Genomic DNA, 24,984 nt, shown 5'->3' on the forward strand with positions numbered 1-24,984 from the left:
AATTTGATCTCTTTTAGGCTGGAACAACAAACAGAAGCACCCAAGGAAATTATTCCGAGCGGCATGTGAATGGGTTGAAAGCGCGTTACTTTACAGAGCTTCCAGCCCTGCAGCGGCTGCATGGGAACAGCGATGCTGAAGGGGTGTGTGTGTTTTTGGCAGGAATGCTTTAGTCACCCTCAACTGCCCCATCTTCTTTTCATCGCCGGGCTCACCAAGGGCTGAGTTAGTTTGGTTGTGGGTCAGGAGTACAAAAATACAGCACAGAACACACGGGAAGGTTTTTCGTAAATGGAAAATAACCCCACATACTCTTCCAAACCAACGCTCTGAAACAGCGGCCATGCCGCCCCGTCCAGTGTCAGCTCAACTTGCTGCTGGCAGAGCGTTCCATGGGAGAATCCAGGTAACCCGGCGTTTTTAAGTTAATATGACTTCTGGCTAATTGGCAGGAGCACGGGAGCTCTGACTGTCGGATGATGCGTTTTGCATGACCCCTTCTACAGGCAACTGGGCTGCTGGGTCTTTTCTACACAGACACCGTAAGGAATAACCTCTGTAAAGGTGTCCTGCTGTTCTGTGAGCCTCGTGTTCGGTTTCTGGGGGGGCTTGGTCCCATCCCAGCTCCGAAGGTGCGTGCCAGAATTTTCCTTCTCCGCCTCTGCTGCTTTGCAGGTTGAACGGTGCCCTTGCAGGTGAATTGCTGTGCGCTCCGTGGCTTTTGATGCCCTTGTAACTTGAGTTTGGGGGGTGGTTTCACTGTCACGCAGCCGGGGTGATTTAACCTGATAGAAACTTCATTTCGCTTGTGAACCAGCTGTCATCTTAATAGGAAAAACTGCAGCGGGACGCCCAGGTGGCCTCTCTGTGTGTATTGATTTAGTTCTATATTGAAGCTTTTTTGTTTCATCCTGCTGCTCGTTGTTTAGCTTACTTTTAAAAAAGCCCGTGGCGTTGCTGGGTGATGATTGCAGGTGGGTGTTTTGTTCGTAGAGCGGAGCTCTTACGCTGTTCCGTGGCCCGGCGGGAGCTCCGGTTGGGATGGCCCGTGGTGGGTGCGGAGCCGCGCGAGGGGCCCGGGGCACCCACATGCGACGCCCGTTTTCCGCCAGGTTGATTTCCCAGGGACAGTTTGCTGAGTTAAAGCTTCTCTTTAGAGTATTCCTCCCAAATGGTGTATTTAAAAGCCTCCTGTACCTTTGCAACATTTATGAAGACATCAAGCATTCCTGCCGGTGACGCTTCCCTGCACGACCTGTGCTTTTGGTTCCTGTTCCCTGCTCTGAGCCTCTGCAAAATTGTATCAGCTGAGAGATTGCTGAAGGTTTCCTCTGCAGGGAGGCGTGTGGATTTAGGAACTTCCAGGGGTTGCACAGAGAGATAATTGGACCGTTTTAATGACGCTTGGTTGTCCCTCTTAGGTTATTTCTAGTTTTTACTCCTTCAGCTGACATGGGGATCTGCAGCCCAAAGGTGATGCTGCTGTTGGAAGCAGTGTGAGCAGGGCACAGCGAGTCTGCTTGGCTCGCTAACGATCAAAACTCTCTTTCTAAACTCCTCTGGCAGGCTGCCACGGAGAGATTTATCATTATCTATAATTAGCGTGTCTCTACAGGAGAATCTAATCACCTTGAACAGGTAAGTGTTTTCAAGGAGATTAGAGAGGATCTTCAAGTAAGTATTAATTAACTAAAGATGGGCTTTGCCTCTCGTGACCAGTGCTATAGGAGTGTGTTGTGTTCTCCAGGCAGGTTTCTGGTGTTGAGAAGACCTCGAGTTCTGTGCTCTCCGCTCTGCAGGGTTGGTGCATGGCCCGTTATATATATGGGGTGGGTGTCCGAAGAGCCATCGGCAGAACTTTGTGTGCTTGCAGGACGCAGTCGCTAAAGTGGTGACAAGTGGAGAAGGGAAAAATGCTTCATGCTGTGTGTGATTTGGTCCTGGCTGTGAGGCGCGAGGCTCTTTGTGGTGAGAACCCGCAGCACTGGGTCTGCGCTGAGGGGTGGCGGTGCCTGGCTGGTCTGGCTGCCCTGTCCTGCCAGGGTGCAGGGTGGGCAGCCCCTGCCCTGGAAAAGCCTTTCCCAGAGCAGCATTCTTCACTGACTCTGTCCATCCAGCGGTTAATACTCTGTTAGCGCTGTGAAGTCTTGAGTACAACCCCAAGGGGCTTCTTCCTGCTTCTTGTGGCCAGGAAGGCCAATGGTCCCTGGGGTGGACTAGAAAGGAGTGGTCAGTAGGTCAGAGAGGTTCTCCTGCCCCTCTGCTCTGCCCTGGGGAGACCACACCTGGAATATTGTGTCCAGTTGTGGCCCCTCAGTTCCAGAAGGACAGGGAACTGCTGGAGAGAGTCCAGCGCAGGGCAACCAAGATGCTGAAGGGAGTGGAGCATCTCCCGTGTGAGGAAAGGCTGAGGGAGCTGGGGCTCTGGAGCTGGAGAAGAGGAGACTGAGGGGGGACTCATTCCTGGGGATCAATATGGAAAGGGGCAGTGTCAGGAGGATGGAGCCAGGCTCTTCTGGGTGACAACCAGTGACAGGACAAGGGGCAATGGGCGCAAACTGGAACACAAAAGGTTCCACTGAAAGATGAGAAGAAACTTGTTCGTGGTGAGGGTGTCAGAGCCTGGCCCAGGCTGCCCAGGGAGGCTGTGGAGTCTCCTTCTCTGCAGCCATTCAAACCCGCCTGGACACCTTCCTGTGGAACCTCAGCTGGGTGTTCCTGCTCCATGGGGGGATTGCACTGCATGAGCTTTCCAGGGCCCTTCCAACCCTGACATTCTGGGATCCTGTGATTCTTGCACTGAGGCTCCAGCTGGAAGCTGAGGTGGTAAATTCAGACAGGAACTTGAAAACTGGGGCTGATATTAGAGCTGTGGAGGAATTTAGGGCCCTGAGAGCTCTGATCCAGCACCCAGTGAGGTTGCTCAGGACCTTGAGGTGCTGAGGTTAGAATATCTCTGAGGTATGAGGGGAAGGAGGTGAAGCTGTATGATCAGCGGCTGCAGTCACTGAGTTCGTTCACCTTGGAGAAGAAGAGACTGAGGGGAGAACTTGTGGTCTACAGCTTCCTCAGCAGGGGAGCAGGAGGGGCAGGGCTGAGCTCTTCTCTCTGTGACAGTGACAGACCCCAGGCAATGGCGGAAGATGTGCCAGGGAGGGTCAGCTGGACATGAGGAAAAGGTTCTTCCCCCAGAGGTGCTGGACACTGAACAGGCTCCCAGGGAGGTGTCACGGCCCAACCTGACAGTGTTCAAGAAGAGAGTGGACAGCATCCTCAGACACACGGGGTGACCTGTGGGGTGTCCTGTGCGGGACAGGAGTTGGAACCGATGATCCGAGTGGGTCCTTCCAGCACAGGACATTCTGTGATTCGATGAGATGATGCAACCTCTCTGGCCCCTATTCACTGCTGGAGCAGCCTTGGGGGAGAATGTTTCCTTATATTCAGCATTGTACCTCATGAAGTGAGGAGAGAGAGGTAGTCCAAGAATGATTTGGCCTCAGGTTGCGCCAGGGGAGGTTGAGGTTGGATGTGGGGACCAATTTCTTCCCCAAAGGGCTGTGGGGCATTGGAACAGGCTGCCCAGGGCAGTGCTGGAGTCACCATCCCTGGAGGGGTTTAAAGGGCATTTAGACAAGGTTCTTAGGGACATGGGGTAGTGACGGAGTTGAGTTATGGTTAGACTTTATGATCCTGAGAGTCTCTTCCAACCGAAACGATTCTATGATTTAATAACAGCTTGTCCCTTCACAGACACAGGAGTAGCTGAATGTCCTTGACTATTTGTCACCCTTGGGCTGTCGGAACACACAGGTTTCGAGGACAGCCCTCCAACCGCATGGTGACTTTGAGCTGTTTGTTTTTAAACATCGCTTTAATGACTCGTGTTCCCAGTCATCTTGTTTTCACACAGCACTCCCTTTATCCATATGGCGCTTTGCTGTTGATCATTGTTCATCGTTTGCCTGGTTTTGAGTCAGCTCGTCTCCTGTGCTGTGTCACGGGGGACGTGGTGCTCACACGGCTTGGCACGGCTCGGCATGTTGGAAAAACACTTGAGAACTGCCACGGTGCAAGACCAGGGATGCTCCTCACTGTGCTGCTTGATGCAGGTTTGATTCTCTGCTCCCAGTTCAGTGCTGGGGTGGGAGGGTCGGGCTCACCAGACCCCAAACCACTGCTAACAGTGCAGAAGAGCTTGAGACAGACCCTGGGCCTTATGGGTGTTTTCATCACAGCCTGATTATTAGCGCTGGATCAAGATTTTTGTATCTCTTCCTTCAGTTGTAGAATTCTTCCTCGTTCCGTTTGCTGATTGCAAACCGCCAACAAGAGCTATGAGCTGTCTCGATCCTTTGTTTCTACCTGTGTAGTCTTAAGTGTGTTGGCCCAAGTGCTTCATTTGATGGAACTGTAGCAGAAGGAACTGGTTTGTCTTGCGCAGAACTGAATTTTCAGGGGCGGTGTGTTCTGGTTTTGTGCAGCCCGTGTTGCTGTCTGAAGGCTGATTGCACGGTGAAATTTCAGGTAGCATAGCTCACGCAGCAGTTGTAGTTTCTGGAGCTGTTTGCAGGTATGAAGTGTGTGCACGGGCCTGGCGCTGAGCAGGTCGAGCAGCGGTACGGCGTCTCCTCTGGTCCGGGCACGCAGAGGTGACCGGCGTCACCTGCCTTTGGCTGCAGCTCCTGTGCCTCACTTTTTCCAGGTCATACGGATTCAGTTCTGACTTCTTTTGCTCCAGTTACAGGTGTAAATTTGTGCTTGTGTGTTCTGTCGCCCTGTGTCCCCACAGCGAGTCGGTGCTGAAGGAGCTGATCTTCCTTGCCAGAAGCGATGTGAGAGGCCTGCCGTGTTTTCCCGTGCGATGTCCCTTTCAACCTGCCCCATTTCTTTCCAAGGAGACGCTTTCAATCAGTGCAACATGCAGCGTTTAGAGCACTGTGACTCCCTCCTGAGTGACCCGGGCTGTCGCTATCTGCGCATTGATTTTTCTGTTACAGCAAGCTGAGCCGTGGAGTTTCTTCTCTGTATTATTTTGTGCTTATATATAAATTACATTGTAGTTAGGTAACGTGGCCAGGTAGTTTTAGGTAACTTAAGTACACGGTGATATCAGAGCCCGTTGGTTCTTGTGGATCTCATCAGATGTGGTGCTGATGGCCAACAACTCGGGTCGTCACCCTGAAATGTGAGTTGTCCCAGCCTGCGGCCTGAAGGACGGGCGGCTCGCCTGGCAGATTTATCCCCTAAATAGGATAGTGCTTCAAAACCTGAGCTGGCTGGAGGTGTTAAGTGTCCCCTCAGGTCTTCATGAAGCCCTTCAATTCTTCTAATCGTTCCTATGGCACCTTGGCAGGGATCTTTCTGCGCTTTGCGTCAGCCTCTGTTTGGTTTTGATCAGAAAGCTTGTTTAATAATGAATGGCTCAGTATTTCTGTGTCTCGGCAGGCGCGGGGAAAGCCGGAGGATACGCGGCTGAAGCGGCTGTGTGCTGACTCATGGGCACGAGGCTGCTGCGGATCGGCTCCGCAATTACAGATGCAGATGCAAAGCTGGGTACCAGAGGCAGCCCTGGGAAAAGAGCAGAACAAATTTCCTCCCTGATCCCGTTCCAGGCGCTCACACGATTCCCGTCCCCTTTGCGAGCCCGGGGCTGCAGTGTGGGTTGTTGCTCTCAGTCCTGCCGACCTCCTGCTGTCACCAGATGATGTTGCTCGTAGCTCTGTGACATTTCTTCGCTGCTGCTGGTGGGTTATGTTGTGCGGTTCACACATTTCTGCTGTGTCAGCGGCTCTGGCTGCCTTGCCCTGGTGTGTGACGAGCTGTGGCACGAGGTGCTGGCCCCACACCCCCCAGCCCTTCCCGTCGCACCGATTTCTGCTTCAGAATCTCGGCCAGGTCGATGTACATCCCCGCGGTGACTCAGGGGGAGGTCCTGCGTCCCCTAAAAATGGTCTTAATTCTCCAAATCTTTCTAGACGGCGAGCGCTGTCTGGGCACACGCAGCAGCTTAAAGCAGCTTCTGCAATGCGTGTGAAGATAAACGTGGTGCTGGGGAGCCTGTGCCTTTCTCTTTTCCGTCTTTAACACAAAGCAGTGATTCTTAATCTGTTCTTAAGAGCTGGAGCAGGTTTCTGCTGAGCACCTCATAAGGAACAGAGCAGGAAAAGGTTGTTTGTTCTATCTACTGCCTAAGTATGGCTGCTATATGCATGTGATCTTCTTACTTTAGCTGTGTTGCTTGTTAAAGAAACTCAACCACTGCAGCTGCACGATCTTTAAAAAGCAGCAAACTGCTTCTTTCCATGGCGTAGGTTTTGGATGCGATAATGGGGGCTTGCAGGAGCACCGCTGGGTCGACTCCTTGGGGAAGACATCGGCTTCAGCCGCTGGGACGTGCGTGCCCTTGTGGCCAGGAAGGCCAATGGTACCTGGGGTGGGTTAGAAGGGGGTGGTCAGTAGGTCAGAGAGGTTCTCCTGCCCCTCTGCTCTGCCCTGGGGAGACCACACCTGGAATCTTGTGTCCAGTTGTGGCCCCTCAGTTCCAGAAGGACAGGGAACTGCTGGAGAGAGTCCAGCGCAGCCACCAAGATGCTGAAGGGAGTGGAGCATCTGCCGTGTGAGGAAAGGCTGAGGGAGCTGGGGCTCTGGAGCTGGAGAAGAGGAGACTGAGGGGGGACTCATTCCTGGGGATCAATATGGAAAGGGGCAGTGTCAGGAGGATGGAGCCAGGCTCTTCTGGGTGACAACCAGGGACAGGACAAGGGGCAATGGGTGCAAACTGGAACACAGGAGGTTCCACTTAAATTTGAGAAGAAACTTGTTCCTGGTGAGGGTGTCAGAGCCTGGCCCAGGCTGCCCAGGGAGGTTGTGGAGTCTCCTTCTCTGCAGACATTCAAACCCGCCTGGACACCTTCCTGTGGAACCTCAGCTGGGTGTTCCTGCTCCATGGGGGATTGCACTGGATGAGCTTTCCAGGGCCCTTCAACCCCTCACATTCTGGGATTCATGTTCCTTGTTTCAGTTCCTCAGGCTGTTCCCTGTGCTGTTGGGTGACGAGGGGCTGTAGGTGCCGCCGCCTTTTCAGCAGCGCGGTGCTGACTCGGTGCTTTGTGCCTGTCACTCCTCCGAACGCAGAATTAGAGTCTTTGTCACAACAGAAAATATCCATGGCAACTAATCCACCATCTCTGTGAATCTTCACGATTTTTGAAGTTTCTCTTTTCCTGTGAAATGCACAGGGGTGGTTCCACGAACTTTTTTGCAGGTCTTCTGCAGCTGTCAGGAGTGACGGCTCTTGGAAACGTGTGAAAAACACACCGTCCCGGTTCAGGAGATGGGGCGAGTTTGGGTGTATTTGGCTCCCAAATGGACTGACGTGTGCCCCTTATCTCCAGATGGACTCTGCAGGAGTGGGGATTATGTGATTAAATAAGCACCTTTTTGTCTTATAAACGTGGAGGTGATGTGCAGCAGGGGGTGCCGTCTGTGCCTGCCGCTTGGTAAGAGTTCATGAAGTCAAGTTTCAGCCTGAAGTTTGGGTTTGAAGTCCTTTTCGGAGGCATCTGGGCGGGATGACCGGCTGTGGGGCCGTGTACTGCAGAAGCCCCATCCTGTAGTTCTAAAAGACCAAGATCTCCAAGCTTTGCTGTTCCCAACTGCGTGCGTTACTGTGACCGATGCTGGATGCTCTTAATTCACCATTTATATTTCCTGAGCTGCCACTGGGGTGTTTCCAGCAGAGCCTGTAGAGCAGAAACTACCACAGGTTTATAGCGTGTGGTGAAACGAATGCTTTATTTTCTCCACGCAGTTTTTCCTTCCGTGTCGGCTGGCTCTCTGTGGTCTGTCATGGGGAGGCTGCTGCAGCTCCCAGGCTTTGGGTCCCTCCTGGAATGTAATTTTTATGAGCAGGAGGACAGAGTGCTCAAACCCAATGTAATTTTGCAGTGGTATGAAAGGTGCCTGTGCAGCTTGATATTTCTGTGTAGTGTTTGGATGTATAATTAGATTTATTTTTTTATAGACATGATAAGATTACACCACATTAATCCCAGTATTTGCTCTATAATGTCTTTATGGATGGGTGGGTGCGCTGGCAGCCGGTCTGCGGAGCACCGAGGTTGCTCTGGGTTTCAGAAGGACCATGGCAGGCTGGAGAAACAGGACGATGGGAACCTTTGGGTGTTCAGCAGAGTTGGGCACAAGCCCTGCCCTGGGGTGTCTGGCTAGCAGGCCACACAGAGGGATCTGGAGCAGCTGGATCGTTGGGCTGAGGCCAATTGTCTGAGGTTCAGCAAGGCCAAGTGCAGGTCCTGCGCTTGGGTCACAACAACCCCATGAACGCTGCAGGCTGGGGCAGAGCGGCTGGAAAGTGCCCGACAGAAGCAGACCCCTGCCCAACTCTCCAGCCTGCCCGGGTCTCCGGGTGATAGGGGGGGACGGGCACAGGGATGTCCCCGCCGGGCTGAGGCTGCTCTGGGCCTCATGCTGCAAAGGAGCAGGAGCCACTTAGCATCTGAAAAGCCGCGTTGGTGTGGGATTGGGACGCTGGTGCTTCCAGCACAGTACAGACAACACCATGTGCTCTCTGCTGGTTCTCACATTGGTATTTTAATCATACTGAGCATTTGGCTTTGTAAAAGCTGCCGTTGCCCATCCAGCGCTCGACTCCTGTGCTGCTTGTGGCTGCACTACTTAAAAAAAGAAAGAATCAGTATGGTTTTGTTCTCTGAATTTAAGTTGGCCCCTAAATTGAGGGAAGGACTTCTACCTGGCACTGGGACAGCCTGAGGATTGGCACACCAGTGCAAACACGTGCCTGAAATTTATGATGTTATTAAACCGTGCTTATGGTTTTCTTTGTTAAAGCTTACAATAGATACAGTGTTTTGCTGTGACGCTTGGAGAGGGAAAGACTTGGTTGGTTTCTGACCCCTTTAGGGGTGAGGTTTGCTGCAGGAGCTGACAGACAGAGGTTTTTATGATTTCTTACCTGTTTGTGTTTGTCTGCAGTGCCTGGGCCGCCCCAGCTCAGATGCTGCCCTTGAGCTGTTCCCCTGGGCATCTGTGTTTCTATGTAGGTAAATCTGAGTGTGCCCCCTTCATCTACCCCACGAGAAAAGCAGCAAAGAAGTCTGCTTTGCAGGGGAAAGCCTATGGATGCAACTCCTTGGGAGTTCACGTTTAAATCTGGAAGCTGATGTGCAGAGGTCTAGGTTGTCCTTAGCCCTGGAACAAGCCAGGTTTTTCCCCCCGTGGGCATCGAGCCCTGGATTCTCTCTGTAAGGTCCTTTGGGTGATGCAGCGCTGTATCTCGGCACAGATAAGGTCTGCAATTACAGGATGAGATTGAATTTACCTCAAATCTGCAGCCCTAAGCTGCCTTTACCGCGCAGTAATGAAATATCTCTCTGGCTGCCCGTGTCCGTGTTCTCCATTTGGAGGATGTTAATGTATTACCTGTCATCTCCTGCTTTAGGGGCGGCATAAAGCGCATGCTGTGGGAACACAGCTGATTTCATCAGGATTTTCACATTTGATTTCTAAGTGCACGATACCTGTAACGGGCTTAATGATTGCGAGGGTCCCATTCTACCGTCAGTGTACGAGGCATGGAGAGATTTGGGGAATAATCACAGAATCATAGAATCATTTTGGTTGGAAAAGCCCCTCAAACTCATGGAGTCCAACCGTTCCCCCACTCCTGGCACTGCCCCATGTCCTGAGAACCTCATGTCCGTCTGTCCAGCCCTCCAGGGATGGTGACTCCAGCACTGCCCTGGGCAGCCTGTTCCAATGCCCCACAGCCCTTTGGGGAAGAAATTGGTCCCCACATCCAACCTCAACCTCCCCTGGCGCAACTTGAGGCCGTTTCCTCTGCTCCTGGCGCTTGTTCCTGGGGAGCAGAGCCCGACCCCCCTGGCTCCAAGCTCCTTTCAGGCAGTTCAGAGATCAGAAGGTCTCCCCTCAGCTCCTGTTCTCCAGCTGAACCCCCCAGGTCCCTCAGCCGCTCCCATCACACTTGTGCTCCAGCCCCTCACCAGCTCCGTTCCCTTCTCTCAACTCGCTCCAGCACCTCAAGGCCTTTCTTGGCATGAGGGGCCCAGAACTGCCCCCAGGATTGGCGGTTTGGCCTCCCCAGGTCCCAGCACAGGGATGGTCACTGCCCTGGGCCTGCTGGCCACACCAGTGCTGGTACCAACCAGGCCGCTGGTGCAGGGAGGTGCTGATGCATTTGCAGTGAAATTCTGAGCGTGATGCGGAGTTTTCCTGCCTGATGTCGCTGCTCTGCCCCCAGTTTCGCAGGATACGACTGGGCGGTTGTAATGGGGGTAAGAACCACGTAATCTGTAACGTAGTTGGGTTTTAATCTTGTTGTGAAGTTGCTCCATGGTGTTTCTGTGGTGAAGACTTGCATTCCTGTAGTTTGAGGAAGAGTTCGTCAAGTAACTGCCTGAAATGCCAGCAGTAAGCTGGCTTCTAATCGTAGCAGGTATTACCCCGAATCAGGGCATCGTCACCGGTATGGAGGGAATTCCGTTTTTGTCTCACATTCAGCACACCATTCTTTACATATTTCTGCCGTTTTTCATTCGCTTGTAAAGGAAGTTAAATCTAGCAATCCCTTTGTCCCATGTGTCATGTAAGTAAACCCTACTTTTACCACAGGTATATTTTTAATTTCCAAGTTGTGATTGATTTGTGGAACTGCTGGTTTGCCTGAGCTGTTGATTATATATACAGCCAACCAAGTGTTCCTGACCGCCGGGGCGTGTGTTCCCGTGAACCACACGCTGCCAGCAGCAACGCCTGTAAACGTGTTTGTTCCCTTGGCCGAAAGGGACTGTGGGATAAGGTTTTGTGGGTCAGACTGTGCTGGTACCTTGGCCTGGGTTGGCAGCAGGACGAACGGAGCTCCGGGTCCCATGTTGTCGTGCTGGGGTTGGAGCCCCAGATGTGCAGATTTGATGGAGGAGAAGTTGCCAGGTGAGCTCGGGTGTCCCTCCTGCTCCACATCAGCAGAGGTTCCCCGGGGAAAATTGCTTTAGGAAAAGCCACAAAACCCCTCTTGGAGCGTTTGGAGTTGCATGGGAAATAGTTGATATTTGACTTGCAGAACCGCTGCCCTTTTTCCCCTCTGTGCTGAGTGTATCCTCATCAGATGGCAGGAGAACAGGATAACATGCAAGACTCAAACCTGTTTTTGTGGGATCTACCAGGGGGCTTTGGGGCTTTGCTGGGTGTTGCAAAGCTGTCTTTCACCCTAAGTGTTTTGACTCTACTTGCTAATGGGAGAAAATGTGGGGAGTTTTGTTTGCTTTGTATGGGACAAAACTGAATACAACACCATGGTGGTGATGTGTGGGGTGTTGAGGGTGAGTTTGTAACCTGGGGGATGGAAACCTGGCAGAAATGCTTGAAATCACTGTTTGGTTCTAGTGCACTCCTGTGATTGAAATCAGTGAAGGCCCAAGAGGTTGAAGTTGGATCTTGGAACAGTTTCTTCCCCAAAGGGCTGTGGGGCATTGGAACAGGCTGCCCAGGGCAGTGCTGGAGTCACCATCCCTGGAGGGCTGGACAGACGGACATGAGGTTCTCAGGACATGGGGCAGGGACAGGAGTGGGTTATGGTTGGACTCGATGATCCTGAGGGGCTTTTCCAGCCAAAATGATTCCATGATTCTATTCTTGATGCAAAGTGCAGTTTTTCTCTCTTTAATACAGCACCGAGAGTCGTGTTTCTGCTCTAGCAGGTCTCTGCAGAGAGAATCTGCTCCCGTGTCCAAGTGGTGTAGCCTCAACAGCTTAGTTTGGTCCTAAGCCAGCGTAGAGGTGATGGGATCCAGGTTGCGGCATTGGGAAAAGAGCAGTTTAGTGCTTTTTCACTGGTGCGTACTCCTCAACACGCTGGTGTGAGACCATGGCAAGATTTCCTGCAGCGTCCTGCCTTCTGTTCCTGTTACAGCAGCGCTTCTTCCCTCTGGGAAAAAACCAAATTGAAGGCTTAAACCTGCTTTTCTTCCCACCCTCCTTACGGGAATGACGAAGTAGAAATGGGCTTCAGAACCGGCTTCTTTGTGGTGCTGAGCTGCACTTACGGTATTTATTTTCCATGGTGTAACTCTGTGCATCCCGCGCCCCGCTGGGAGCGGGTATCGGTGCTATCGCTGCTCAGGCACACAGCGAATACCTTTCTGCTTTTCTTGGTTTTACTTTTGTGTTTTCTGCACCAGCAAAGTAACCGGCTGCTGCCCCTGTGTATGTAGCGCTTCACTTGCTCGGTCCAGTTTAAATTTTCCCGATTAGCAAACAGAAATCTCTTTGTTCTGTCTCAAGCACCCTAATTTTGAATTGGCGAGTGGGGCAGAGGGGGCAGCGTTTAGAGAAGGTGCTTGAAGCGTCTCCTATGGAAATGAATGCTGCTGAGGTCTAAAAATAAACTGTTCCCAGCCCTGTCCCTTTGCGGGAGCTGCTGGACACGAGCCCTCGGGGTTGGTTTTAATGCCGGTTATGAAGCCCTGGACCTGCAGTGGGGCTGTGGGACCTGCCGGCAAAATCCTGCGGAGCCGGGGTGCTGGGTGGGCTGGGGGTCACCCGGCCCCGCAAAGCGCTCGTTTGAGCAAAATGTGTGTTTGCTCGTTAATTGTCCATTTGTGGTGAATGTACAGTGGGTTCCTGTGGAGGTGCCTTGGCTGCAGAAATGAAAGGTCGTGACTTTGAGTGGATGCTGCTGCTGCTGTCGCGGCTGGGAGGCTGTGCTGGGTGGAGGGGAGGGTGGGTGGCACTGACCCCAGGCTCGGCTGTGACCGGGAGCACGGGGCTGGTGGGACGGAGGGCAGGTCTGCGCTGTGCCAGACAGCTGGAGTAGAGCTTGGGAGCTCTGGTGGACAACACAGTGACCATGGGTCACCATTGCGCCCTTGTGGGCAAGAATCCAACGGTACCTGGGGCGTGTGAGGAAGAGTGTGAGCAGCAGGTCGAGGGAGGTTCCTCCTGCTCTGCTCTGCCCTGGGGAGGCCACATCTGGAGTCTGTGTCCAGTTCTGGGCTCCCCAGTTCAAGAAGGACAAAGAGTTACTGGAGAGAGTCCAGCGCAGGGACACAAAGATGCTGAGGGGTCTGGAGCATCTTTGTGATGAGGAGACACTGAGAGAGCTGGGGCTGTTGAGCTGGAGAAGAGAAGCTGAGAGGGATGTGATCAATGGATCAATATCTCAGGGTGGTTGTCAGAGGATGGACCAGACTCTGTTCAGTGGTGCCCAGCACCAGGGTGAGGGGCAGCGAGCACAGACTGAAACACAGGAGGCTCCATGTGAACGTGAGCAGAAACTTGTTTGCTGGGAGGTGCCAGAGCCTGGCCCAGGCTGCCCAGAGCGGGTGTGGAGTCTCCTTCTCTGAGCCATTCAAACCCCCTGGACCCACCTGTGTGATCTGCTCTGTGACCCTGCGTGAGCAGGGCTGGGCTGGGGATCTGCAGAGCTCCTGCAGCCCAACCAGGCTCGTATGCTGTGAATATTTCTCCATTAAAATCTCCAAGCATCTTATTGCGCCATGGAAGTTTTCTTGCAACACAGTGCACTGAACAAACACTGAAGTCGGGTTTGAGCAGTTGGGAAATTCGCTTCAAGCTGTAACTCGTCCTTGCCTTGGTGAGCACTGTGCCTTGTGAAGGTCACTGGCTTTGCTTTCCCTCTGGGCCACACGTTTAACTCCTGTGTTCCTGGTGCCCCACGGCAACATCTGTGAGATCTGTGCAGAAAACAAATCGCCCCTGGACACTGAGCCCAGGGCTATTGTTGTCACTCGGGTCCCAAGATAAATTTCTGAAAGCACCTATAGGTGCTTTGTATGGTTGGTTATTCTTGCATGCAGACTGGAGGGAATGTGGTGTCCATACTACCCGAACAGTCTGTCTGTCTGTCTGCTCTTCCTCTGAAGAATATAAATACAGTAACACAGTTTTGCCCAGTGCTTGCTTGTTATTTTAGAGTGTTGTCAAAAATTTTATGATACAATTGCAATTACATGTAATAATACAACTAATATGATGTAATAATGCAATAATAATTGTGCCGAGGGAGGTTGAGGTTGGATCTGGGAACAATTTCTTCCCCAAAGGGCTGTGGGGCATTGGAACAGGCTGCCCAGGGCAGTGCTGGAGTCACCATCCCTGGAGGGCTGGACAGACGGACATGAGGTTCTCAGGACATGGGCAGTGCCAGGGGTGGGGAATGGTTGGACTTGATTATCCTGAGGGTCTCTTCCAAACAAAATGATTCTGTGACTCTATGATTCTATATTACTGCTAATACAATATATATGACACGATGTAGCATGCATGCGATACAATATAAATAGATTCTATCACATATATACATAAATCAGATATATATAAATAAACCCTCTCTGATGGTAACCACAAGGTTCGGGGGTCTGGAGGCGCCAGGGCTGGAACCCGCGTGTTGGGACTCGCAGGTGAAGCCGCTGGGATGCGCCAGCTCTGTCCAGACGTGCTGGCCAATGTCACTGGGCATCCGCAGGGTTTGGTCCAAGAGATGTGTCCCCATCACGGCCCAGTAAGCACTTAACTCGATTTCTATTTTAAAATAAGCTCTTGGCATCTCCCGTGGCTGAAAAGCCAGCTGCCAGAATTGCTTGTCTTTTGGGTAATGTTGTAAGGAATGGGAAAGGTCTCACGTTGTGCCACACTGCCCCATGCTCTTACATGGCAGGGATGTTTTAAGCTCCTGCTTGTGTTTGCCTCTCTCTGTTTCATCATTTCTTCTGGAACAAATTACTCTTCACTGGCCTGAGAACCTCTTAGGAGTGTGTCCTTGGAAGGTAACCTCATGATTTAATAGGTAATGGGAATTGTGGAGGTACTTTGTAGACACATATAAGAGCCTCTTGTGTTTTTCAAGTTGCTGTTCCCCTCTTCTGCCAAGACGTGGGGAGCAGTTTTACGCCCTCTGCGGAACGGGCCCAGCTGCCGAAACGGGATGTGCTGCTTCTAGAACGTCTTTTAGTCATGGAGTGAGGTTTCGGGGTGGCTGCGGGAGGTTGCTGTTGTCACTGACGTTCATATTTATCCTGAGCAGAAGCAGCTGCTTGTTGTGTTTGGTGAGAAAATGCAATGGCATGAAGCGCTGTGCGTATCTGGGCACAGCTGGACACCGACCTCACGCCACACAGTACGTAAACCTGTAGTAAGGTGGTTGCTGTACTGAGGAGCTCACAGTCAAGGGTTAGATCGGGTTTTAAATATGAAGTTTTAGCTTTGTCTTCTTGTGCCCAGGCCTTAAAATAGAAGAAAAAATACAGCTGTGCCCCATGCAGCCGTTGTACCTACATCTCAGTGTTTTGTACAGAAAGAAGTTCTGCGCTGTAATTCTAGCGTTGTTCCAAAGCTGGCAAAAAGTCAGAAGCGCGATGACTTTAAAGCAGCGTTCGAGGTCACAGGCTGTAATTTATGTGGTGTCGCTGAAGACAATTTATTTGGGCCTTGAAACATGAATGCTGATGGTAAATTGCATGAAGAGAGCTGCTTGAATTCTTGGAAGCAAATTCTTCTGTCCATGCTTGATCTCGGAAGGGCTGGGTAAGGCTTGTGCTCAAAGCAAACACCCCCAAACTCGCTGCTCTGAAAAAACACGACGTATTTATCAATCTGAGCTGTTTAGGGCTGATCTTTGTTCTGATCACTTAACGCAGTTCCCCAGGCTGAAGGACCAAGCAAGGCTGAAAAGCAGAGGCTGTAAAAAGCAGCAGCGCTGCTGGAGGCTCTCGTCTGCTCCACTCATTTATTTCAGCCGCCTTGTGCGGTAAGAGCATTTGTCAAATTAACCTTGTGTATTGTCATTTGTTGTTCGCTCTTGCTTATAAATGAGTTGCCAAGCATGTAAATGGTGCGTCGCCCACGTCTGGGTTTATATTAACCTCTGCGGAGATGATGGGGTTTGGACCAGACCTTCCATAAACTTGGAACTGATGCAATAAACTTGGCAGCCGTGCTGCCCACAAAGCTTGGTGGGATTCTTCCCCTCTGGATCTTCAGCATTTTTGCTTGGGAAGTAAAGGAAGCGGTAAACTGGGGTGCTCCCTCTGGCGCTTTTAGAAGAGGTGAGCAGGGTTTGTAAGGTGATTCTGGATCGTTGAGCTCCAGCTGTGAGCCCGGGCTCTGCTCCCACTCCTGTGTGTTTGTAGTCACCGCGTACCCTGAGCCGGGGTCTTGTCTTCGGGAACCACATCTGGGCAAAGAGAGAAGAGCCTGAACAGCAGGAAACCCAGGGTGATCAAAATAGAGGTGGGGGAGTGCTGAGGGTGTGCCTGGCGCTGCAGGAAACGCTGTTTTCCCCAGGGGCTTTTTGTCCTTGTGCCTGGGGCTCCTGGGGACAGCAGGGTGACCGTGAGCCAGCACTGGGCCCTTGTGGCCAGGAAGCCAATGGTACCTGGGGTGGGTTAGAAGGGGGTGGTCAGTAGGTCAGAGAGGTTCTCCTGCCCCTCTGCTCTGCCCTGGGGAGACCACACCTGGAATATTGTGTCCAGTTGTGGCCCCTCAGTTCCAGAAGGACAGGGAACTGCTGGAGAGAGTCCAGCGCAGCCACCAAGATGCTGAAGGGAGTGGAGCATCTCCCGTGTGAGGAAAGGCTGAGGGAGCTGGGGCTCTGGAGCTGGAGAAGAGGAGACTGAGGGGGGACTCATTCCTGGGGATCAATATGGAAAGGGGGAGTGTCAGGAGGATGGAGCCAGGCTCTGCTGGGTGACAACCAGTGACAGGACAAGGGGCAATGGGTGCAAACTGGAACACAGGAGGTTCCACTTAAATCTGAGAAGAAACTTGTTCCTGGTGAGGGTGTCAGAGCCTGGCCCAGGCTGCCCAGGGAGGTTGTGGAGTCTCCTTCTGTGCAGACATTCAAACCCGCCTGGACACCTTCCTGTGGAACCTCAGCTGGGTGTTCCTGCTCCATGGGGGGATTGCACTGGATGAGCTTTACAGGTCCCTTCAACCCCTCACATTCTGGGATCGTGTGACAGTGTTACTGTCCCCAGTGAAGTTGCTGCAGGAGGTGCAGCTCAGTCTGCAGAGCCCAGCTCACTGCAAACCCCTGCCTGGCCGTATGGCAGCTCTGCTGAAGCTGCCAGCATCGTCCTCTGGTTTTCCTGGCTGAGATGGACACCCACATGTCACATCTCTCGAGTGCCCAAACAGGACACTCAGCACCCTGGTACATACTTGCTGGGTTTCCTTCTGGCCAAGTAGAGGATACTTTCCCCACCATATACACTTCATTTTGCTTTCCCTGTGCTGAGTTCCTTTGCAGCCTTTAATTCTGCTTCTGCTGGAAGGAGAAGGAGAAAAAACCCCATTAGGAAAAGGTTCTTTCCCCAGAGGTGCTGAACACTGAACAGGCTCCCAGGGAGGTGTCACGGCCCAACCTGACAGTGTTCAAGAAGAGACTGGACATCGTCCTCAGACACACGGGGTGACCTTGGGGTGTCCTGTGCGGGACAGGAGTTGGAACCAATGATCCGAGTGGGTCCTTCCAGCCCAGGACATTCTGTGATTCGATGAGATGATGCAACCTCTCTGGCCCCTGTTCAGTGCTGGAGCAGCCTTGGGGGAGAATGTTTCCTTATATTCAGCATTGTACCTCATGAAGTGAGGAGAGAGAGGTAGTCCAAGAATGATTTGGCCTCAAGTTGCGCCAGGGGAGGTTGAGGTTGGATGTGGGGACCAATTTCTTCCCCAAAGGGCTGTGGGGCATTGGAACAGGCTGCCCAGGGCAGTGCTGGAGTCACCATCCCTGGAGGGCTGGACAGACGGACATGAGGTTCTCAGGACATGGGGCAGTGCCAGGGGTGGGTTATAGTTGGACTTGATTATCCTGAGGGTCTCTTCAACTGAAATGAATCTATGATTCTATGAAAACCCGTTCTGGGAGGCTGCAGCAGTGCTGGTCAGAGCAGAGACCTGCATGCGGCTGTATGGTCATGCCAGCGTGGAGAATGGCTCTCGCCCTACTGAATGGTTTATTTATATATGTGTGTATATATATATATGTATGTATAAACAGTTTATATATATATATGCAATCAAACTCTTCCCCAGTGCTTTGCAAACTCCTTCCCAAGGCCTCACAGACGCGGTGCCCAAACCCAGCACACAAACGCAGCCTCCAGTGTAAGACTCGCAGCTCCAGCAGCAGTTTCTGTGACATAAAGTCCGGAACACGCTGACGCTCTCCCTGGGCAGTGGGGGAAGCCGCTCGCCCACCCCGGCACCTCCCGGCTCTGTCTGTGTGTCCATGTTTACCGGGCCAGTGCCCTTATCAGCCGCGGCCACCACCGGCGTCCCCAGGGTGCGAGCAGATAGCGCGACATGGGGGCGGGAACGGGGATGCTTTACTGGTAACTTTTTAATTTAAAATTTATTTTTTAATCTTTGTTAATGAAAAGCCCAGCACAAGATCCCTTTCCAGACTGTATCTTGCTGATCTCTGTGTGATGCCTTGGAGTTTGGTTTTTCTTCTTCCTCCTGACCACTGCTGAGGTTTCCTGGCAGAAAACCTGCCCTGTGCACCTGCATCACAGGCGTGTTCTGAAAGCCCCTTCTGGATGTGTTATAAAGCTAATCCTGCCGATGATGTGCCTGGATAGATTGCTTTTAGAGTCTCCTTCTCCTTGGAGCGGCAGGCCCGGTTGTGGCAGCGCTGTGCAAACAGAACGTGTCCTCTTTGGGGAGCACGGGAAGGGAACCGGGGTCTGCGCTGTTCACTGTGGTTCTGCTGTTAGCAGCAAAAGCGTTCACAAGTCTGTGTGCATTTCTACAGGCTTCACGTGCTGTTTTCTTAGGAAAAAGGGCCCTGTACCCAGGCACTCTGCTTGGGTATATTATATATTTGGAGGAGATTGCCTGTGGACAAGCCGAATGGGGCCGGCTGTGCTGTTCGACCATCTCGCCTGCGCTTTTATTTCAGAGAAGACGCGGGGGGAAGCCTGGGTGTTTTCATGGTGTTGTTGGTTTTCTCGACCCGACCATCTATTCAATGTGCTTGGCCAGCAGTGAATTCTCCGAGACTCACTGTTCCACCCACGGCGCCTCTGACCCGGCGTTGGCACAACGGCCGGGGAGCTCTGCGTTAGACCTTCATGGCACACGCGGCGAGCACCGCAGGGCGTACCTGAGCATCTCCCGCCGACCAGTGATCTCCCCGAGCCCCCCGGAAGGGTTTTGTTCGCTTTGTGAAGCCTGGAGAGACACGGCGTGGTTGTAAACGATGCGGAGCAGAAGCGTCTTGCAGAGGCTCGCCCTGCACCAGGGGCGTCGCGGCCAAACCGAGATGGCAAAGCACTGGGGAAAGGAGCGTGAAACCCAGAGTTACTCGCTTAATGCATGCGTCTATTTATAGGAGAGGTTTTCAGTTAAAAATAAATCCTTACTCGTGCAGTGTTGCAGGCTCGTTGGTGTTGGAAGCTGCTGGATGGCTCATGGGGAATATTTGGGTGATGTGCTGAGCTGCACCATCCCTGCGGCCGGCAAGGATCGCAGCTTTTCCCCTCAAACCTCATCCTTACTAATCTGTGCCCATCCCGACTGCAGCCAGCTGCAGATTAATCGCCCTTTAAATAGAAATAAATCGTGTCTTTTTGCAGAAATCTCAGCGCTTGCCATATGCTTGTTTGGCTTTGTTTGCAGTTCGGTAGGTTTGGTGAAGGGAAAAAGAGGAAGGAAATTAAAGATGATGAGAGCTGTTTGTCCCGTGGAGCTCGTGGTGTGGGAGGGCTGTGCTGACCCAGCGCGCGATGCCGAACGGGGACGGCACCCAATGTGGGAACCACCCCTGAGCCAGCGCCTGCCTTCTCCTGGGTGCTCATGTTCTGGAATTGGGTCGCCATAAAAACCTCTTTATTCCTGAACGAAGGGGGAGCAACAACCCCAAGGGGTTTGGTGCCCACGCTTACATCCTCCGGCTGCAGGCGTGTGGGCTTTCGGCCTCAAAATAACACCCACTTTTGAGTGCGTTTTGGAACTTGTCACTCATAAAAGTGAAGGCAGAAAATTCACTTTCTACCCCTGTTATCCTGAACAAAGGATGTGCAATGCAAAATCTCAGTGTGTCGGGAAACGTGCTATGAAGCGCTTGTACAGATGGGTTTCTGTAACCCAACTGTGGGGCTGCTCTGTATGAGATATTCCCAGTGTTCCCACGTTGAGGACGGGTGATGGTGACTGTGAAATCAAGCACCAGGTTTGAGTGGGGATGAGCTGCTGGGGCTCAGGGACCCCGCACTGGCAGCTTCGCAGGGCTGGAAACTGGTGCTGAGCTGGGGCCGGGGCTCCTGGCCAGTGTGGGTGATGCTGAGGACGTGGTGGTGGCACAAGAGCCTTTGACTGGTGTGGTGAGATGTGGAGCTCCTGGCCCTGGGCTGGGGGGGAACATGGGCGGGCGCTGGTTGAGCTGCCGGGGTCACTGAAGGGTCAGAGAGCTTGATCTGATGCAGAGAGAATCACAGATGGTTTGTGTTGAAGGGACCTCCCCAGCTCCCCCAGTGCCCCCCCTGCCATGACAGGGACATCTTCACCAGCTCAGGTTGCTCAGAGCCCCGTCCAGCCTGGCCTGGGATGTCTCCAGGGATGGTTCATCCACCACCTCTCTGCCCAACCTGGGCCAGGCTCTCACCACCCTCAGGACAACAATTTCTTCCTCATGTCCAGCCTGAATCTCCCTCCTTTAGTTTAAACCATCACCCCTTGTCCTATCACAACAAGCCCTTTTAAAAAGTCTGTCCCCATCTTTCTTATCAGCCCCTTTTAATTCCGGAAAGGCCACACTAAGGTCTCCCCGGAGCTTCTCTTCTCCAGCTGAACACTCCAACTCTCTCAGCCTGTCCTCCCACCAGAGCTGTTCCAGCCTTGGATCATTCCTGGGGCTCCTCTGACCCCTCTCCAGCAGCTCCATGTGTGTCCTGTGCTGAGGACCCAGAGCTGGACCAGCACTGCAGGGGGGTCTCACCAGCGTGGGGCAGAGGGGCAGGATCCCCTCAAACCTGCTGCCCATGGGGCCGGGGATGCAGCCCAGGGTGTGATCAGCAGCCCATGACCGATCTTTCATCCACTGTATAGTCTCATTAGGCTCCACATTCTCCATGGAAAGTCCTTGTGTACCATCCGGATGTGGTTTGTGGTTCATGAACGTGAGCAGAGAGCAGCGTCCCCTGGGATGACGGAGCTTCACTGCTCGGCTGTGTTCAGATGGGCGCCGTGGTTGATCCTGTACCGTGGCATCTTCTGTGCTGCCCCCACTCATGGTAATGAAACAAAATCCCCCGGGAGAAATTTCCATCCTCAAGTAATTAAGAAAAGGACCTGCCTGATTACCCTTGTGGGCCTGCATCTCTAAAAGAAAAGGGTGCTGAGAGTATTTCAGTGCATTGGTGCGTGGTTTTATTGTGGAGCAGGCAGAGTACAAATCCATTTGGTATCTCCTCTCTCCTCTCCCCATCTATTGCATCGCCCAGTTCTGCTGCTGCTTCTTTCTCTTGTAGGGGGGACGTGAGTTAAAAAAGTGGCTTTTGTCTGAACTTCTGATTATTTCCAGGTTGTCATATAGCGGAGAAAGCGAAGGCGGAGATGGGGCTGGTCCCTGTGGAAGCAGGTGTGGAGGGATAAGGAGCATCAAGCGTCACATCGGCCACGTGTTGTGCACAAGGTTCACAGAAATGGAATAATCTTCATGTTCTACAAACATGAGCTTGAGAGCTCTGCGTGATTTCTGTATTAAACGCCAGCCTTGTTTCAAAATACTGCTAGAAATACAGGGTGTTTCAAAACAATGGACGCAATGTGAAATCACAACTGCTTTGAAATTGGGTCCCTCTTTTTGGAGTCCCCTGCAGTAGCAATGAGCAGACTCAGCCAGTGGGAAGCTTTGCAGCCGTTTATAGTTGGGTTTGCTACCCGTTCCTGGTATGTACCGCTTCTCCCTGAGAAAAACTCCCCGTGTAAATGAGTTTCAGTGTGCGTTTGTTCTTTCCCTGGTAGTACCACCGCTCCCGGCTCTGGCCGTGCGGTGCCGGGTGGGAGCACAGCGATCAGCACCCGTGTCCCACAGCGCTGACTGTGCTGTGCGGGGGTGATCACGGCGTCACAGAGTGTCAGGGGTTGGAAGGGACATCCAGTACAATCCCCCCGGAGCAGGAACACCCAGATGAGGTTACACAGGAAGGTGCCTTTTTCCTTTTTCCCTCCCTCTGGGATTGGCTTTAGCACCAGGTGCTGCGGCCTGGGCCTACCTGCTCGCCTGTGAACAGAGTTCGTGAGGAATTGCTTTGAGTATCTTCAATTTCTATTTTACATATATGTATTTACTAGTAGTGTATTAGTATTTAGTTATTTTATCAAACTGTGTTTACCTCAATCCAAGTTTCTCCCTTCCCTTTCAATTCTCTCCCCATTTTGGGGGGTGTTGAGGGGCTGAGTGAGCGGCTGTGTGGTTGTATTGCCAGCTCGGGTTCAACCACGACACCGCTCAACACCGCTGGGCTCTGCAGCCCTTCCCTTGTTATCTCAGGAAGACAACGAGGATAAACATTTCCACGCTGATCTGTCGAGAGCGAGACGAGAAACCCGTAGCACAGCAGATGGGCTGCAAAGCAACACATGCAGGAGCTGCATCCCTGGTCAGACACCGAGTCCTGTGTCTGCACAGGGCTCCCCACAGCCCGTGTCCTCCATGGACAGAACGTGAGTCTCCAGCGTTCACAGCCAGGAGCAGCAGCTCAGCACATCCCAGGCCCAGGAGACACGAGAGTTTCTGTGCAGAGGTTGTGGAAGAGAATCACCCTGGGGACAGCAGGGTGACCATGAGCCAGCACTGGGCCCTTGTGGCCAGGAAGGCCAATGGTACCTGGGGTGGGTTAGAAGGGGGTGGTCAGTAGGTCAGAGAGGTTCTCCTGCCCCTCTGCTCTGCCCTGGGGAGACCACAGCTGGAATATTGTGTCCAGTTGTGGCCCCTCGGTTCCAGAAGGACAGGGAACTGCTGGAGAGAGTCCAGCGCAGCCACCAAGATGCTGAAGGGAGTGGAGCATCTCCCGTGTGAGGAAAGGCTGAGGGAGCTGGGGCTCTGGAGCTGGAGAAGAGGAGACTGAGGGGGGACTCATTCCTGGGGATCAATATGGAAAGGGGCAGTGTCAGGAGGATGGAGCCAGGCTCTTCTGGGTGACAACCAGTGACAGGACAAGGGGCAATGGGTGCAAACTGGAACACAGGAGGTTCCACTTAAATTTGAGAAGAAACTTGTTCCTGGTGAGGGTGTCAGAGCCTGGCCCAGGCTGCCCAGGGAGGTTGTGGAGTCTCCTTCTCTGCAGACATTCAAACCCGCCTGGACACCTTCCTGTGGAACCTCAGCTGGGTGTTCCTGCTCCATGGGGGGATTGCACTGGATGAGCTTTCCAGGGCCCTTCAACCCCTCACATTCTGGGATTCTGTGATTCTGTGAACTGCAGTAGATTTTCCTGTAAATGCGATTTAAATTAGAGCATTCCCGGTTGGCAGGCAGCGAGCGATACCCTGGCAGTTGTCTGGCGTGTGTGCTGCCGGTTGCCAGGGCTGTGGCTCACAGCAGATCCCTGTGAAACACTTGTGGCTGCTCCCCCAGGAGCACAATGACTCAGATGCTGCTTGTGGGCCCTGCTGGGTTCAGCATCCTCCTTACGCTGCGGGCGAGTTCGCTGAAGCGTGTGCTCAGAGATGTGGAGGTTCAGATGCAGCCTCTGACGTACATGCTCAAATTTTACCTGTTGTTGTGTAGCTGCAGTGGGTGAAACCCCCCGGCGAAGGACGCGCTGGGATCGGAAGGATGAGAACACGAGTCTGTGTGTCACTCGTCCTGTGCTTTGCCATCAGCGCGGGGACACGTTTGGGCCCTGCAGTGACCCACATTCACACTAGGAAGCAGAACAGCCCTAAGAGTGATGACAATTGAGCATTTAAGGTGCAGAATCGGGTGTGCTGGTTACTGGGGATGATTGCGAACGAATGATTTTGAGATAATGGGGGAAAGATATTGAGGAAAAGCCAGCGAGCGCACTTCAAGAGGTCGTTTTTCTGGGTGTAACTGGTGTTTTATTTCTCTGTGGAGGTGCTGGTGATCCGGAGGGACGCAGGCGGTGTTGGCCCTAGGAGAGAAGCCTCAGGTCAGTGTTTGCATAGCGTCCCGTTGAGATTTTTGTGGCTAAGCTGGTTTGCAGAGCTGTGCACTCGCTAGCCTGAGTGTTTCAGCACACGGTGCAGCAGGATGCTCCGAGCCAGGACGTGGCATAACCAGCTCCCTACTCCTCTCGTACCTGTGCTGCTGAGTGGATCCAAAGCAGCTCTCGAGCTGCCGGCGTTGCAGACGTGTGCTCTGGTTTTGGAGCTGGGTTGTGCTCTCCCTGACCTCCCGCTGGGTGCTCACGCTGTAGAACACCCCCAAGTGCAGCCTGGAAAGCGGGTGCTGTGCAGAGCTGCCTTGGTTCTCTTACAGGGTCTGCGCCCAGTGCCGGCTGCACTGGGAGATGAGAACAAGCTGGGTTTTAGGGGAGACGAGGCTGCTCAGAAATGATATGGAGCCTTGGGGAGGAAAGGAAATCTTAGCAGAGCAATTCCATGAGCATCCGCTGTGCTTGCCTGTTTGAATGAACATGCTGGGGTTGCTCATGGCTTGCTGCGTCCTATCAACCTCCAGCAGAGCTGCACAGTTACAGCTACAAAATCTGTGTGAGCAACATCTCACCAGCACCTAAAGGTAAATCTCTGCTGTGGTATCACCAGAGTCAGAGCTGCGGAGCTGGTAGATAAAAACGTTTTATTATGAGAGAAGGGAACGGAGCTGGTGAGGGGCTGGAGCACAAGTGTGATGGGAGCGGCTGAGGGACCTGGGGGTTCAGCTGGAGAACAGGAGCTGAGGGGAGACCTTCTGATCTCTGAACTGCCTGGAAGGAG

At 52.8% G+C, this 24,984-nt stretch overlaps 1 protein-coding gene across 3 annotated transcripts in view; it reads left to right on the forward strand.

Annotated features, from left to right (window-relative positions):
• OSBP2 (oxysterol binding protein 2) overlaps positions 1–24,984 on the forward strand; it is a 139,252-nt gene that overhangs the window by 1,640 nt on the left and 112,628 nt on the right. Inside the window, exons 1-2 of one of the 3 annotated variants that reach the window (XM_071816192.1) lie at positions 21,141–21,311; positions 21,602–21,712. The exons of 1 other annotated variant lie outside the window; for it this stretch is intronic. In XM_071816192.1, the coding sequence (XP_071672293.1) occupies positions 21,256–21,311; positions 21,602–21,712 (167 nt within the window). In that variant the 5' untranslated portion in view covers positions 21,141–21,255. Of the gene's footprint in view, positions 1–21,140; positions 21,312–21,601; positions 21,713–24,173; positions 24,198–24,984 lie in introns of those variants that run through there. One more of the 3 variants, XM_071816193.1, reaches the window with a different exon arrangement.

This window comes from Patagioenas fasciata, chromosome 17 (genome assembly GCF_037038585.1).
Source record: "Patagioenas fasciata isolate bPatFas1 chromosome 17, bPatFas1.hap1, whole genome shotgun sequence".
Taxonomy (NCBI): Eukaryota; Metazoa; Chordata; class Aves; order Columbiformes; family Columbidae; genus Patagioenas; species Patagioenas fasciata.